This window comes from Balaenoptera musculus, chromosome 15 (genome assembly GCF_009873245.2).
Source record: "Balaenoptera musculus isolate JJ_BM4_2016_0621 chromosome 15, mBalMus1.pri.v3, whole genome shotgun sequence".
NCBI lineage: Eukaryota > Metazoa > Chordata > Mammalia > Artiodactyla > Balaenopteridae > Balaenoptera > Balaenoptera musculus.
In genome coordinates, this window is record NC_045799.1 from 86,440,464 (window position 1) to 86,458,335 (window position 17,872).

General features: G+C 44.0%; 1 protein-coding gene across 1 annotated transcript in view; it reads left to right on the forward strand.

The window, feature by feature from the left end:
* The first annotated feature begins 265 nt into the window (after positions 1–265).
* The window catches only part of GNA12 (G protein subunit alpha 12), a 119,483-nt gene continuing 101,876 nt past the window's right edge, over positions 266–17,872 (forward strand). The window contains exon 1 of the mRNA XM_036824940.1: positions 266–661. Within this exon, the coding sequence (XP_036680835.1) occupies positions 350–661 (312 nt within the window). The 5' untranslated portion in view covers positions 266–349. The remainder of the gene's footprint in view (positions 662–17,872) is intronic.

Here is a 17,872-nt window from a genome sequence, read left to right on the forward strand (position 1 = left end):
CTCCTCGAAGACTCCGCCTCCCTTTCATTCTGAAAGAAAGAACCTCGGCCCGGGCGCCCAATGAGAAGCGCCCCCACCCCAAAGGTCCCTCCTCTTTCGGCGCCGACCCCGCCCCCAGGGCCGGAGAGATGCCCGCCTTTCGGCGTAGCATGGCCCAATCGGAGGGCGCGACCGTCCGGACGGACGGCAGCCGGCCCAATCCCCGGGCCTCGGGCCGCGTCGCCCCGCCCCTCCGCCGGGCCGAGCGGCGGGCAAGAGCGGGCCTCGGGGCGGCGGCGGCGGCGGACGCGGCCTGAGGGAGCGGCCGGCTGCCGCCTCGCCCGCCGCGGGGTCCATGGCCTGAGCGGCCATGTCCGGCGTGGTGCGGACCCTCAGCCGCTGCCTGCTGCCGGCCGAGGCCGGCGGGGCCCGCGAGCGCAGGGCGGGCGGCGGCGGGGCCCGCGACGCGGAGCGCGAGGCGCGGCGGCGCAGCCGGGACATCGACGCGGGGCTGGCCCGCGAGCGGCGCGCCGTGCGGCGCCTCGTCAAGATCCTGCTGCTGGGCGCGGGCGAGAGCGGCAAGTCCACCTTCCTCAAGCAGATGCGCATCATCCACGGCCGCGAGTTCGACCAGAAGGCGCTGCTCGAGTTCCGCGACACCATCTTCGACAACATCCTTAAGGTGCGCTCTCCCCGCGTCCCCGCCCGCACACCTGCGCCCAGGTGCGCGCAGGTGCGGCCCCGCGGACCCCTGCGCCCCGGCCGGCACCGCGGCCCACGCCTTTGTCTGCCCCTGGTCTGGCCGCAGCGGCCCCGTGCCCCCAGCTTTGGGGGAGCCGGCCAAGGACGCGCACCCTGTCTCCCCGTCGGCCTGGTGGTCTTCGCCTCTGCTCTTCTCGGGGATCTGGGGACTGAGGTAGCGGGAAAGCCGGACATCTTCTGGGGCTTTGGAGGCGCGGGGGTTTTAGCAGTGGGGAGGGCCCCTCCTGGATTCAGGGTGCCGTCCTTGCCCTGCCCTCCCAGTAGGTTCAGAAGAGCGGTGTAGACTGGAGAGGAAACCGGCCGCACGTCTCTCCTTTTAAACTGGTTATTAGGAAAATTTCCAACATATACAGAGTAGAGAAAATAGAAGGAACAGTAAGTACCCAGGCCCCTCTCCACAACTTCAGCAGTGATGGATTCAGCGCCCGTCTTGTTTCACCTGTACCTCTGCCCCTGTGATTTTGAAGCAAACCCCAGACACTGTATAGATTCACTGGAAAATGTTTGTTTACAGAGCTCACAGATAAGCGTACGGTGGTTATGTTTTTTAAAATGATGCCTTATCAACCCTGAAAATTTAATAACTCCTTAACATGGTCAAATACCCAGCCCGGTTCAGATTTCCTCCATTGTCACATAACTGTTTTGTTTGCGTTAGGATATAAATTAAATCTTTGCATTGCAATTTGTAATATATCTCTCAGGTGGTGTTTAATAATCCCCAGGTGCTCCTTCTGTCCCTTGCTCCATTTTTATCATTTGCTACTTGTTTGTGGGAAAAAAAGCGTAGAGCTGACCAAGTTTGGGTTCTAGTTTCTGTGTACGGTGTGAACCTGTAGTAGAGGGCCCCAAAGAAAGGAATTCTGGAGAACCCTGATGAGGAGGGGAAAATAGAGCCTCTCCTGTACCTAGAATAGGGTCATTTCCTTTTTTTTTTTTCTTTCTTATGGTTTCTTACTTCTACCCTTTCCTTTCCCCTTCACCTGCCCTCTCCATGGCCCATTTTGGGGAAACCAAATTATAGGTATGAGGAAAGTTGTCTCAAAACAGAGGTGGAGGGAAGCTTGTCATACCAGAATCCTCTCTGGAGACGAGATTTTGTGGTGCCTGAGGGACTCTAAATTTAGCAAAGGGCTGTAGAACCAACCCATGGGCACATGTCTTTCACTTCACCCATGAGGAAGCTCTGGGCCTTGGGGACGAAGTGGCTCCCTACTGGGACCTGGAACCCTGGGCTCCAGACTTGCAGGCTTGCATCAGGAATCTCGCACCAGTATTCTCACTTGATGTATTTGTTAGTAAAGCATTTCGTTTTGATAGAAATAGCTCTTTTAGGGTCCTGCCGGGAAGAGAATAATTTGAATGATAAAACACCCGTTTCCTTTTCACCTCTTTCAAAAGCCTCTCTGTGAGTCAGAGCTCTGGCCCAATACTTCATAAACTTTAAAGGCTAGGTGCCCAGTATGATCCAAGGGATTAACTGTGTGTTTAAAATTCCCCTCATCTTCTGGGGTAAAGTTCATTTGATTGTCTTTCTCTGTCACAGAGCTGGATTTTATTTTTGCGGCTTTTCTGGACCTCTGAACCAAGCAGGTTATAAGATTTGGCTGATTGACTCGCAGTTTCTTTCAACTCGGGAGGCAGAGAAAATACTTAGAAACAGAATCTTAAATCTAAATCAGTGTATTAAGTGCATTTTTAGAAAACTCAGTCTCAGCTTTTCCCAGTACATATAGACACTAACTTTTACTAACTTCCTTACCAGCAAGAAACAAGATTTGTTAATCAGTATCCTATTTTCCTTGTCAACTTTTTTTCTTTTTTAATAATTGTAATTCCATATTAAGCTCACTTTGTCTGTTTTGACCATTTCAATGAGTAGTTAGCAATTCATCTTTCACTGTAAAACCAATAATTACCTCTCCCCTCATTTTTATTTGGGCAGATCACTTTGGGAAGAGACTTTTTAAATAAATTGCTTTGTAGTGGCTCTAGTAGCAGATATTTGAATAGTAACTCTTCAGAATAATATTTGTGTCTACAAATAGAGTTCATGTTAACAGGCTATTTTTAAAGCACTAGCTATGTGCCAGGCCTTTTCATATATGGCCTTTAATTTTCCTAATGCTTCAAGTGGTATTGTTGCATTTAGCCAGTGGGGAAATTGAAAACAGAGAGTTTGAAATCTGCGTAAGGTCAGTTACCTAATTCGTAGGTGACACAGCTGGGAACCAAACCTGATCTTTTTTTAAATTAAACTTTTAATACTGAGAGAATTGTAGAGTCCCATGCAGTTTTAATAAATAATAGAGAGCTCCTATGTACCCTTTAACCAGTTCCCCACAATGGTGAGATCTTGTAAAACTAGTTCAATATCACAACCAAGATACCGACGTTGAGAAAGTGAAGACACAGAACGTTCCCATCACAACAAGTATTCCTCACGTTGCCTTTTATAGCCACTGCCACCCTTCGCCCTCCCCCGACCTGGCAGTGACTGATCTATTTTCCAATTCTATAATTTCGTCATTTCATGAATATGATATAAATGGAGTCTTGCAAGATGTGACCTTTTGGAATTGGCTTTTATCACTCAGCATGATTCCCTAGAGATACACCCCAGTTACTGTGTGTGTTCACAATCAATAGTTCCTGCCTTTTAATTGCTGAGTAGTATCCATGGTAAGGATTTACCACCGTACACCATTTAACCATTCGCCTGTTGAAGGACATCTGGGTTGTTTCCAGTTTCTGCCTATTATGAATAAATCTTCTATGAACATTTGTGTACATGTTTTTTGTAAGTACATAAATTTTCATGTATCTGGGATAAATGCCCAAGAGTGCAGTTGCTCAGCTGTGTGGCAGTTCCATGTTTAGTTTTATAAGAAACTGCCAAACTGTTTCTGAAGTGGCTGTACTATTTTACGTTCCCACCAGCAGTGTATGAGTGAGTGATCCAGTTTCTCTGCATCCTTGCTAGCATTTGGTGTTGTCACTATTTTTTATTTCAGCCATTTCTGATAGGTGTGTAAGTGCTATGTTACTGCCATTTTAATTTGCATTTCCCTATGGCTAATGATACTTTCCTGTGCTCATTTGCCATCTGTATATTCTCTTTGATGAAATGTCTCTTCATACTTTTTAGCCATTTTGTAATTAGGTTCCTTATTTCTTTATTGTTGAGTTTTGAATGTTCTTTATATATTCTGGGTACCACTCCTTTGTGAAATACGTGTTTTGCAAATATTTTCTCCCAACCTGTAGCTTGTCTTTTCGTCCTTTTTAACAGGGTCTTTCGCAGAGCAAAAGTTTTTAATTTTGATGAGGTCCAATTTATCAGTTTTTCCCTTTATGGATCATGCTTTTGGTGTCAAGTCTAAGAACTCTTTACCTAACCCTAGATCCCAAAGATTTTCTCCTATTTTTTAAAAAATTTTATAGGTGTACATTTTACTTTTAAGCCCCTGATCCATTTTGGGTTAATTTTTGTGTAAGGTGTGAGGTTTAGGTGGAGATTTTTTTGTTTTTTTCTCTATGGATGTCCAGTTGTTCCAGGATTATCTATTGAAAAGACTATCCTTCCTCCTTTGAATTGCTTTTGCATCTTTGTCAAAAATCAAGTGGGCATATTTGTGTGGATCTATTTCTGGGTTTTCCATTCTATTCCACTGATCTATCCCCTCTTCTGCCAGTATCACATGATGTTGATTGCTATCGCTGTATAGTAGGCTTAATATCAAAGTGATTTCTCCCACTTCATTTTTCTTTTTCAAGATTGTTTTAGCTATTCTAGGGTCTGTGCCTTTCCATTGTAAATTTTAGAATAAGCTTTCTTATGTCTATATTAAAAAAAAAAAACTTGCTGTGATTTTGATAGCATTTGCATTAAACCATAGATCAGTTTGGGGAGAATTGACATCTCTCCTATGTTGAGTCTTCCAATTCATGAACATGGTATGTCCTCATTTATTTAGGTTGTCTTTGATTTCTTTCATCAACATTTTGCACTTATCAACATACAGATCCTGTACATGTTTTGTTACATTTATACTTAAGTATTACATTTTCTTTTTTTTTTTTTTTAAAGCAGAATCTGAATCAGTTGGTTTGGGACTGGGCCTGAGATTCTGCATTTTTTTTAACCTTTATTTATTTATTTATTTATGGCTGTGTTGGGTCTTCATTTCTGTGCGAGGGCTTTCTCTAGTTGCGGCAAGCGGGGGCCACTCTTCATCACGGTGTGCGGGCCTCTCATTATCTCGGCCTCTCTTGTTGCGGAGCACAGGCTCGAGACGCGCAGGCTCAGTAATTGTGGCTCACGGGCCTAGTTGCTCCGCGGCATGTGGGATCTTCCCAGAGCAGGGCTCGAACCCATGACCCCTGCATTGGCAGGCAGATTCTCAACAACTGCGCTACCAGGGAAGCCCCTACATTTTCTTTAGAGCAGTTGTAAGTGATACTGTGCTTTTACTTTAAGTTTCCACATGCTCATTGTTACTGTATAGCAGTAGGATTGATTTTTGTGTCAATCATGTGTCCTGTGACCTTGCCAAATACACTTAATGGTTCTAAGAGCTTTCCTATAGATTTTTCGGGATTTTCTATGTAGATCATCGTGTTATCTGCAAATAGGGACACTTGTTTCTTCTTTCCCTAAAGTTAGGTATGCCTTTATTTCTTTTTTTTGCCTTACTGCAGTGGCTAGAACTTCCAGTATTAAGAGAGGTGAGAATAGTCATATCTTATGTTTCTTTCCTGATGTTGGTGATTTGTGTCTTTTCTTTCTATTTTTCTCAGTCTTTTAGAGGCTTATCACTTTTACTGATTTTTTTTCCCCTGAAAACTAGCTTTTTATGTCATTGATTTTTCTTCTGTTTTCAGTTTCATTTATTTCTGCTTTTTATTATTTTTTTCCTTGCTCTGATTTTATTTTGCTCTTTTTTTTTAAATTTCTTGAGGTAGAGACTTAGATTATTTACTTGAGACCTCTCCTCTTTTCTGATGTAAACATTTTAAGTGCTATAAATTTCCCCCTCAGCACTGCTTTAGCTGTAGTCACATATTTTGATATGTGGCATTTTAATTTTTATTCAGTTTTGTATGTATTTTTCTTTCTTTTGAGATAGCTTCTTTGGCCCATAGATTGTTTAGAAGTGTGTTACAGTTTCCGAGAGTTGAGAGATTTTCCTGTTATCTTTCTGTTCTTGATTTCTTTGACTCCATTATGGTCAGAGAACATACTTTGTATGACTTCAGTTCTTTTAAATTTTTTGAGGTTTGTTTTATGACTCAGAATATGGTCTATCTTGGTATATGTTCTATGGGCCTATGTTGGTGAATGTTCCATGGGTACTTGAAAAAAAATGTGTATTCTGTTGTTTGGTGTTGTTTTCTGCATATGTTGATTTGATCAGTTGCTTGATGGTGGTGTTGAGTTCTGTATCCTTGCTGATTTTCTTTTTAGTAGTTCTATCAGTTGCTGAGTGAGGTGTTGAAGTCTCCAACTATAATTGTCCATTTCTCCTTTAGTTCTATTGGGTTTTGCTTCATGTATTTTGAGACTCTGTTGTGTGGTACGTAAACATTTAGGATTATTATGTCCTCCTGATGGGTTGGTCTTTTTGTCATTACGTAATGTCCCTTTTGGTCTCTAGTAATTTTCTTTGCTCTGAAGTCTACTTTATCAGCTATTTTAACATAGCCACTGTTTTTTTTTTTTTTTTATGAATGCTTTCATGGTATATGTTTCCATCCTTTTAACCTACCCACATTGTTGTTTTGAAATGAGTTTCTTATAGACAGCATATTGTTATATCATATTTTCTTATCTACTCTGCTGCTCTGTTAGTTTGTATATTCAGATGATTTACATTTAAGGTAAGGTAATTATTAACATGTTAGGGCACAAGTCTCCTATTTTATTATTTTATATTTTTGTTTTTGTTTTTTCTGTTTCTATCCTTCCTGCAGGTTATTTAAACATCTTGATTGATTGGTTTTTTGAGTAGCATATCAATCAAAGCTTTGTATCATTTTCTTGGTAGTTGCTCTAAGTTTACCATATACATATGCAATTTATCTCAGTCTACTGGAAACTGTGTTTTACAACTTTAAGTGAAGTGTGGGGACTTTATTTCCATTTAGATCCCTTTACCCTCCCCCACCTTTTTTAAAATATTTATTTATTTATTTATTTATTTATTTATTTTTGGCTGTGTTGGGTCTTCGTTGCTGCGCGCAGGCTTTCTCTAGTCGTGGCAAGTGGGGCTACTCTTCGTTGCGGTGTGCGGGCTTCTCATTGTGGTGGCTTCTCTTGTTGCGGAGCACAGACTCTAGGCACGAGGGCTTCAGTAGTTGTGGCTCACGGGCTTAGTTGCTCCGCGGCATGTGGGATCTTCCCGGACCAGGGCTGGAACCAACGTCCCCTGCATTGGCAGGTGGATTCTTAACCACCGCACCACCGGGGAAGTCCTTAACCTCCCCACTTTTAAAATATCAGTGTCTTAAGTATTTCTTATACTTTGAGCACCACATTGGATGGTTTTACTTCAGTCATCAAATATGATTTAAGAAATGCACGAGAAATAGAATTTGTTATATTTATGCCTGTTTTTACCTATTCTGACTGTGTCCTTTCCTTGCTGAAGTTCTAGCCTTCTCCTGTTACTCTCTCCTTTCTCTTTGGAGAATTTCCTTTAGCCAGTCTTTAAGCATGGATTTGCCTGCAACAAATTCTCTCAGCTTTCCTTGTCCAAGAATGTCTTTATTTCACCTTTAATCTTGAAGGATGTCTTAGCTAGCGATTGGACTCACAGCTGACACTTATTTTCTTTTAGTCCTTGAAAAATGTGCCACCTTCTTCTGACCTCTGATTTCAGACGAGAAATCAAATCATTCAAATTGCTGTTCCTCTGTAAGCTTGTCATGTCTCTCTGCCTGATTTTAAGATTTTTCCTTTGTCATTGGTTTCCTGAAGTTTAATTATAATTTGTCTGGACATAGGTTTCTTTCAGCTTATTGTATTTGGGGTTTGCTCAGCTTCTTAAATCTGTATATTTATGTCTTTTGCCAAAATTGGGATATTTTCTGCCATTATTTCTTCACATACTTTTTCAGTCCCGCTCTTTTTCTCCCTCTCTTCTGGGACTCTGTCAATAGGCATCTAGCTCTTGTTCCCGACCTCTGGGTCCCTGAGACTCTGTTTCACGTGGAGTGGGGTTCTAGCTCCGGCTCTCCCTAGGCCTGGCTGCCACCAGGGAAGGCGAGGGGGCAGCAGTGGCAATCGGCCCAGTCCCCCCACCTTCTACCCTCTGGGACTGGGTGGGGTGGAGGCTCAGCTCCCCCTCCCCCAGCACTGCCCTGGTTGGGGATTGGGAGCACTTCCTGTGTGTCTAGGCAGGGATGGGAGGTGAGATCCCCGTGTGGCCCCACTGCCAGCACGACGTGGTGGGCCACTTGGAACATGCCTGGTTCTGAGGCACAGGAAGGGGATGTGGAAGGTCAGCTTCCCTTTCAACCCCACTGAAACCTCAGAGGACGATTCTGCAGTTTTTCTGTTGGTTTTTGGCTGGAATAGGGTGGGTGTTGTCAAAAACGTGTTCTGTTGTAAGACCACCCTTTTCCTGGCCCTTTGGCTGGGGAGACAAGCTGCTCTTGGAGCTCTTTCCATCTGCCTTTTGGCTTTTGCAGCTTGGAGGCACTGGCAGCACCCCGTCCTGGGCAGGTAGGGACAGTCAGGACACCTGGGGGACTCACTGCCGCGTCTCTCCTCAAGTCCCGGGTCCCAGGCAGCCCGCCGCCTTCTTCCCACCCCCTTTCCTATGCTTGTTTTGTTGTGTTGTTTCTAGAGCCTTTTCATTTGTAATGGGGAGGGCCTGGGAGGAATGGAGCTACTCTGTCTTGGCAGAACCGGACCAGACGTCTTCATCTTCCTGGTCCTTGATTCCAGGTTCAGGGCTTTTCCTTCGTGATCACAGTTGTGCCTGAGTTTGAGATCTTCATTGCCTCACTCTACCCCCTGTGATGGATTATTTGAATCTACTAGTTGCTTTGACTTCCTGTGAATATTATCCATAAGACTTCCTAATCTTTCTTTTTATTTTTATAATAATTTTTTTCTTAACATCTTTATTAGAGTATAACTGCTTTACAGTGGTGTGTTAGTTGCTGCTGTATAACAAAGTGAATCAGCTATGTGTATACATATATCCCCATATCCCCTCCCTCTTGCATCTCCCTCCCACCCTCCCTATCCCACCCCTCTAGGTGGTCACAAAGCATGGAGCTGATCTCCCTGTGCTATGCGGCTGCTTCCCACTAGCTATCTGTTTTACATTTGGTAGTGTATATATGTCCATGCCACTCTCCCACTTCATCCCAGCTTCCCCTTCCCCCTCCCCATGTCCTCAAGTCCATTCTCTACGTCTGCATCTTTATTCCTGTTCTGCCCCTAGGTTCTTTAGAACCGTTTTTTTTTTAAGAGTCCATATATGTGTGTTAGCATACGGTATTTGTTTTTCTCTTTCTGACTTCACTCTGCATGACAGACTCTAGGTCCATCCACCTCACTACAAATAACTCAATTTCGTTTCTTTGTATGGCTAAGTAATATTCCATTGTATATATGTGCCACATTTCTTTATCCATTCATCTGTCGATGGACACTTAGGTTGCTTCCATATTTTTATAATCTTAAAGATGCTAGTCTGTCACTTCCCAAGTGGGCTGTCCCAAATGTTCATGTATTTGGTGCTTCAGAAATGATTTAATAACGCCTCTGGTGCTAGCAAGTGCCTCAGTACATGTGTGGAAGGCTTTAAACCAGCTTGACTTTATCTCACCGTGCTTTCCACTCCCTCGTCTGTAATTTCAAGAATGGTTTTTAATTAACCGATTTTTACATCCAGTTAGAGGTGAGTAAAATGTTAGCTGTGTGAAGGTCCTTTGTGACGTGGACTGGAAATTGAACGCAGAATCGCATGGGTGCGTCATTTAACCACACAAAGGCACACCTTCCTTGTATGTATACGTATTGATGACTTTAAAACCTTGTGAGTAATTAAATTATTAGAACTAGTGGTCTTTTGTTGGCACTGAAACAAAAGAATTCAGTTCAACAAAATGTTTGGACCATGTATCCCAGGGTTTGTGCTCAGTACTGGTGGGGAGAGGGATATTGAATGGCAAGTCCTGCCCAGTCCCTACCCTGCAGGCGCTCTGACTAGCTGGGGAGGCAGTTGCTCTTGTAACTAGTGCTGAGTCTGAGTGTAACCAGACTCGACGCCAGTGCAGAGGCGGGGAGGCGGCCCAGTGGCGAGTAGGGAAGGTTAACTCTGGCTGAGGTCCCCAGGAAAGCCTGCCAAGGAGGCGTGATGTGAGCTGGCCTGCGAGGGCCCTGCTGGAGTCCAGCAGGTGGAGAAGAACGCACAGCTGAGACCACCTCAGTGCCCTACGTTTGTCTAGCAGTTAAGACGGAGTTCTAGTAAGTAGAGGTATTAAAGAATGAATGTAGGAGGGAGACAGAACCTTCTAGTGCCAAGGACTTGTAATGAGACGGCTTGCTAGGGACCTGTGGTCACGATGTCTGTGGCTGAAAACTGGACCTTCTTCCTATGAAATTCGTGTGTGTGCACAGAGTTTCAAGGAGCTCCCTGAACACGCTGAATCCCAAGAGTGGGCCGACATGTGCTCTGTGGGCTGCAGTTTAAGAACTTTTGTTATAGAAAACCAAGATTATGTGAGGTTTTAAAAAATCTTTTAGTATTATTATTTTTTTAGAATTGTTTGCTGTATTATATTTACCTTTTTGCTAAGGCGAAGAAGACTTAGAAGAAGCCTCCACCGCTGTCTGGAATTTTTAAGCACTTTGAAACTCCTGACCTGCAGAATCTTTGTTTCTTGGGTTCCGAAGCGGCACTCTGGGCTTGATGCTACCGTGGGCTTGTGTGAGAGCAGGAGCACAAATGTGCTTCTGGGTCTGGAAGAACAGTTGGGTTTTTATTGCTGTTTTGGCAAATTGCATTTAAGTAAGCAAGTTTACTTTTACATGTGGACACAGGTGGTTGGTCCTTCAGTAATGCCAAAAAACAAAAACAACATCTTTTTCCTTTGGTTAAAATAATCCAGAGACTGCCCTCTGGCCATTGTTGGGGATTCAGAGCACATGGGCAGTTGATTTTCCCCTCCAGCTTTCAGGTTGACATGTTGATTATTTTAACCAAATCTATTTTTCAGGGAGCAGTATTGGACCTTTAGTCATCTGTCACGTGGGGTTTGGGATATAGCTGTGCTTGATGCCAGATAGTGTTCTGTTGGCAGCTCATAATTATTTGTTGTTGTTACATAGTTGAGAGTGGGGACGTGGATCTTATCGGTTTTAAATGGAACTGAAGATTTAAACTGAAGTCTTACCTACAGATCTAACTATAGGGTGATCTTCAAAGCAAAGAAGCTAATGTTGTGTAATGGACCTAATGCTTAACTTACATTACCTGAAGGGCAATGCCGTCCTGTAAAGACAGGCGGGTTTACTTCATGTTATAACTACTATAGTTTGTAGTTAAACAAAAACAGTAGAGTCCTCTTTGCATCTTCTGTCAGGTGGGCTGGACAGAGCGGCTTCTTAGTTGCAATGCATTGCCCTCTTAGAGTGAACAAGATACGAAGAATAGTTGCTGACCATGTGATAGTCACCTTTTTGCATGATTCTTTTGTGCATTAAGATACTTATCTCACATTAGGATAAATGTTCAGGTAGGTCCAGGTATGTGGTTTATGGAATGGAAGACATAGTTTGCATCCTGCGTTAGTGTGTCGGGTAGAGAAGCCGTCGCTTCTGCCTTGGTATGGTGAACGGAATCATTTGGCACTTGTGCTTTGGCGGTGCAGCATCCAGAGGACAGAAAAGGCACAGTTGTTACTCTTGAGAGTATTTGCAAGAGGATAGAAGGTGGTGGGAGAGCAGCGCTGCCCTTGTTCTGGATGCCAAGGGGAGGAAAATGTTCCTGATCCCTGCACAGGCCACGTATTGAATAGATGGCACTTCTCTCTGAACCTGGGCATCCATTTTACTGTCCAGTCTACAAGCCACGGCACCAACTTTGTCAAATGGCCCTGTTAGACTCAGCAGCAGACTGGCCTTAATGAACATTCACTGGTGTTAGCCAGCGCATCTAGGCCTTAGGTAGTCAAGTGACTGTGTAAACTTGAGCAGAAGCTCTAAACCAAGGGAATGCTCAGACTCAGAGAATTTGTCCTGTGCTGTGTTAACACTGTCATTACCTTGGTGCAGTGTTCTGGTGATTGTGTGTGGTGTGGATTCCACCGAGGCCTTGAGTGCCTTCTGGGGCAGTCATATGGAGGTTCCCTGCCATATCCAGGGAAGGCCAGGGTAGAGGTTAGGGCCACGGGAAACCAGCACCATCATTCCGGGCCAAGCCCTTTGTGTCGTGCTGTGTGCGTGATGACGAGTCCTCCTTTCACGGTGCTTCTCTGCCTGGTTGGCCTCACTGGGGATGGGGACACAGGGGAGGGCAGGGCAGGAAAGGGGACATCCCTGGTTAAGTCACTGGCAGGACCGGGGCGCCCTAGCCTAGCTGAAGGAGGCTACCACGTTGTATTCATACAACCGAATACAGGTTGTATGATGAGATTCATCTGCACTAGTGTGACAGTAAATATCCTGGGGCCACATCACTGACTTAGACCTCAGAGAAGCTTGTAGCAAGCTCCACGGTCACTGACAGCACACCCTGTGATGCAGATTGCATTCGTTTTCAAGGTAAATCTTTGTGCATCTCTGTAAGACAAGATACTCAGTGTTACAAGCAAAAGACTTGACATTTACCGAGAAAGGAAAGGAAGTAATTATTTAAAGTCTCACCTTACTGCTGGTTTCCCTTACAGGTAAAAGGGAACAGCTGCTTCAGAGGTTTGTTTTTGGAATTTTTATAACAGTGTCAGCAGGATTTTTAATCTGTGTTTTCCGCTGACATCAGTTCTCCATCTACAATTGTTGGCACACAGGAGATGACCCCAAAATTATTTATACTTTTTGTGGCCACTTAAAGTGTTGGGATTTTTTGTTTTTTTGTTTTTTTGTTTTTTCCAAGGAAATGAAGTTCTATAATTTTAGTTTTAGTCTGGGGAAAGGAAATGTTTTCCGCAGGAGTCTGATGACTCGATTAGGTAGATGGAGGCTGAAAGCTCTGTTAGAAGTGTGCAGTGACGGGGAACACAAGGCGGGGGGCAGGGGGCAGGGGGCGGGGACTCCCGAGATGAGCCGATCAGAACAGAGGAATAGAAGCTATTCCCTTCCTATCAGTACATATCTGATACAGCTATAAAGTAATGGGACTGTGTTTTTAAACAGACAAGCCAGAACTACCAGAACAGACTGGTTAAAGCAGATGTCTCATTAAAAGTAATCATCTCAGGAAGCCACGTCAACAAATCCTTAAGCATGTGTTTATGTGCTGGGCACCGTCTCTGCCCAGAAGGAGTAATACCTTTCCTTGGTGTGGGGAGCTTCTGTGTTTGTGTTTAAAGCACCTTCTCTGTTATCTCATTGGACCCGCTCAGTAGGCTCGTTGGGGTTTTTTTACTCTGACGGGAGGGATTTTCATTTTCCAGATGCAGTTGTATTTTTGCCTCTCTCGCCGTCCCTCTGCCCCCTCTGCAGGAAGCGGGAAGGAGTGGGCTTGGGCTCCTGCCGCCTGCCCACAGGGGCCGGTTCTCAGCCCTAAGCTGTAGGCGTGGCCCTGCCTGTGTTGGTCCAGCTGTGCCAGGGAGCAGACCTACTTGGCTGCAGATCGAAAGCCAAACTCTCCCATCTGGCTTTTATTAATAGGAAAGCCAGTATTTTGATCTCCATCTATCTATCTGACTCCTGTTTTGATCTCCACGTTGACTCTAGACTTGGGAGCGGAAGAGGAAGATCGAGACTCGTGAGTACGAGCTTGCCTGGGGCACCCACTGGGCTGGAACTCCCTTGTTGACGTATCCGTTTGGCTCTTTTTCTGCCACGAGAGGAAATAGCAAAGTGATCATTATTTTAGGAATAAATGTAGTTGCACCCGAAGGACACCATCACTTTCTATTTCCTCATAGAAAGTAGAAGCTCGCTGTGCTTACTGGCTTATGTGAGATGTTAGCGCCTGCAAGCCTAGGAGTTGCTGAGTTTCTAACCTCCCACTTCTCCCATGTCGGGGAACTCACCTCACTGAAGGAGCTTCCTTGACGTGGAGATGTTTTGGAGACTCTGACACACTTGGACCCATTTGACACAGTGTTCTATGGAGCAGCACAAAATACAGAGCCTCCTTCTACATGAATTAATTCACCCTCCTTGAGTGAATTAATTTATTCAGCAGATTGCCCAGGTACTGTGATACAGCAAAGAACAAGACGGAGAATGCCTCACTCCTGTGGGTAGAGCTGCCATCAGCCCCGTGCCGTGTCCTTACAGCCCATGCATCTCTCAGTGGGGTGTTCTGTAACTCGCAGCTGCGCGCTTCCAGAATCCTGAAGGAAGAAAAGGCACAGCCCTGTGGCGAGCTGGAAGGAAAGAATTCACACAGAGGAAGCAGGAGCGAACGCCCTGAGGCAGGAAGGCCAGAAAGAAACTGGAAGGAATGAAAAAAGCTCTGTGGAAATGATGGGTGGGGAGGTGGGAGAGGGAACCTGGGTGAGACCTGGCAGGGCCTTCCAGGCCGAGGTGATCCTGGCGGCAGCAGGAGGTGGATTGCAGCGTTTCAAGCAGAGGATTGCCTTGATCTCCTTTTCCAAAGCTCCGTCTGGGGGAATATGTTAGAGTGAGGCAGGATCAGAGACTCTTCTCCCATTCCCTAGTGGTATAGCTGCATACATAAACAGCCATGTGTGCATTTAAAAAATAATCTTACGTATGAATATAGAAAAATTCAGCAGAAGTAATCAAGGAAGGAAAAAGAACATGATTACACATGTAGTTTATACACATGAACTGTATAAAATTCTGATATTTGACCCTTTTTGACTTACTAAAATGGCAGTATTATATGGCCCAACCTAACATCTCAAAAACACTGCATCCAGGGACAAAAAGAGAGGATTCTAGGGCTGTGTCGTGCGTCTCTTAACCTCAGCTGCTGCTCCTGAAAGTAACATCGAGGAAAGAAGGTGAGTCAGCAGAATCCTGAACATTTGTACCGATAGCTTCCAGTTTGGAGAGAAGCAGACCCGGGGCCTGGAGAGGTCTGCTCCAGCAGAGGGCCGGCTGCAAGGGCCAACCGTGTGCTGCCGCCAGAGCACGGCGCCGGCGCCGAGCCAAAGCTCCTGAGACGGGGAGGGGAGGTGGGGGTGGAGGGCTTTGGGTGGGGTTTCAGAAGAGAATCCATAGTTTTCAGCTTTCTTCACCTCCATCCCCTCAGACGTAAATTGAAAGCAACATACATTGTCAAACTCTAATTCTGGTCTGGGATGTCAACTAAGGTAGAAGCACTATCAGGGAAATTGAAGTCAAAGAATAAAGGTTGGTGGAGAGTTAAGCAAGAGAAAGTTGGAAAGAAATGGCATGGCACCTCTAGCGTGCAAAAGACAGATGAAAAACCAAGTCTGGATAAAAAGGTAAACTGACACAGAAGTAGATTGCCCAAGAGTGCTTTATATTGTATAAGAACAAGAAACATCTAGAAGATATAAAACCAGAGCTCAAGGGTATGATAAAACAATAAAATGAGAGAAAAAGGGAAATTGCAGAGTTAGTGAGATACGCTGAAAACTCGGGCAACACCATTATAGATCTCATAAATAGGTCAGAAACAGGAAGGACCTGAATGGAAAATTAATCACGACATGGGTGGGGGAGTGTCCAGTCTGACTCACTGTTGATCCGCCCGTGTTTGTAGACTTAGGACTTGGAGAGACACGTGCATGTAAACTTATCCCTAAACTTCGGTGTCCAAAGAAGTCCTGCTGTGCCCACAGAGGGAGATAAATAAAGGTGTTTTTGCCGACTTTACGGTCACTTTGCTCTCCTCTCATCTCTCTCTAAACTGTCCAGGGCAGGGACTGCAAGTGGACTTCTGTGCTTTCAGCCCATCGCCATGTCACCCCTGTGAGCCCTTTGTACTCCCCTGTAGCAAACGGGCCTTTTAGATGTGGGTCTGTCCCCTAAAGAAGGACCTTTTTGGGTAGAGAGAACTTCATTTATTTAGCCACCTGCTAACCTGAGGTCCTCAGCAGCAGGAATATTTTCACTGGTTTCTCTTTCCTGGTGTTTAACGTTGTGCCCACACGTCATGGGAGAAGAGAACTTGGGGTGGCACCTGCAGAGTTTGGTAAGAACTCTGTCCTTTTCTGGCTCCTCCTCGGCACCAGGTAACCGAAGTGACAGCTTTCGTGTGTGTGTGTGTGTGTGTGTGTGGCTTCACAGTTTTCAAACCCTCTTTCACTTAACTATCTGGTTTGTTAACTGTGGCAGCTTTACAGCAACTGGAGAAAGGCAAGGCAGGGTCTACGCTGCTGATGAGAAAATGGAGGTGGTCCCCCCTTTGTGACATGTGACTCCACCTGCTGGGAAGTGGGTGACCGGGGACCATGGGGATTTACGTAGCCTCACCTTTTTAAGAAATGGGAGTATTGCTTCCATGGTGATAATGTTCCCAGCAAGTTTAGTTTTTCCTGTATTATGACATCAGTGGTAGATTTGGGAACTTTGCTAGCATAGACTGATGATTGTTACAGGTGAGCCTAACCACAGCTGAATCTCATGTAGGATACAATGCAAACCTCAGGGAAACACACACACACACTCACACACACACACACACACTATAAAATAGTTCATGTGTTATGATACTGTCATAAAAATATATGTAACCATACCTTAAACACTTATTTTGTTATGCTTTTGATATATCTTTATTTCTATGAAACACTTATGAATTTGGTTTTTTTTAAAATACACTTTCTACAGTAAACATTATTTTAAAGACTGCCTTGGTAATAGTAATTTTAAAGTATGAGTCCTTAGGAATATAATTGAACAGTCCAGGAGTGATGATTTAATGCTTTCTTTCCTTATGTACTTTACTGCAGTTACCAGGACGTTCTCATTTTGAATCGTAGGTATTCTTAAAAAAAAAAAAAAACACCTAATTTGTGGTTTGAATCTTGCTTTAGAATTTTTGTAATCTTGAATATTTTCAGAATGTGTAAATATTTGCTGAGGAGACCACGGCATCTTCAGCATTTTAAGTGGGAGCTTGTTTCTTAATTCTTGGTGACTTCAGGAAAAGAGCCGCCAGGTTGCCTGAGTGCTCCTTCCTCTGTCTAGGACAGATTAAAACTCTTCTGACAAAGTAAAATGCCCTTTTCTAGTCTTTCACAAATTTTTTTACTAATAACATTCTTAAAAATGAAAGTATTGGGAATAAGGAGAATGTTTTAAATGTTGGTGTTTTTGAAGTAGATTAAAAGACTTAAATCGTTTTTTATTTTATAGAAGGATAGTTTATTTACAATGTTGTGTTAGTTTCTGGCGCACAGCAAAGTGATTCAGATTCAGATATATATATTCTTTTTCATATTCTTTTCTATTATGGTCTCTCACAGGATATTGAATATAGATCCCTGTGCTATACATTAAGAGCTTGTTGTTTTTCCATCCTATATATAAGAATTTGCATCTGCTAATCCCAAACTCGAAATCCATCCCTGCCCCATCGCACCCCTCACCTTGGCAACCACAAGTCTGTTCTCTATGTCTGTGAGTCTGTTTCTGTTTCGTAGATAAGTTCACTTGTGTCATATTTTAGATTCTACGTATAAGTGATATCACAAGGTTTTTGTCTTTCTCCTTCTGACTTAACTTCGCTTGGTATGATAATCTCTAGGTCCATCCATGTAGCTGTAAATGGCATTATTTCATTCTTTTTTATGGCTGAGGAATATTCCATTGTATATATATACCACATCTTTAAAGACTTAAATCTTGAATTGAACCTTCTAAAACAATTTCATCCAATGTTTATATAGTTAATTAGTGATATAATAAATATACCTAAATAGTTATTTTCTTTTATGTTGTTTTTATAATTAATACTCAGGCGACTGTTTCCTTGAATGTGACTTTTACTCCCAAATAGTT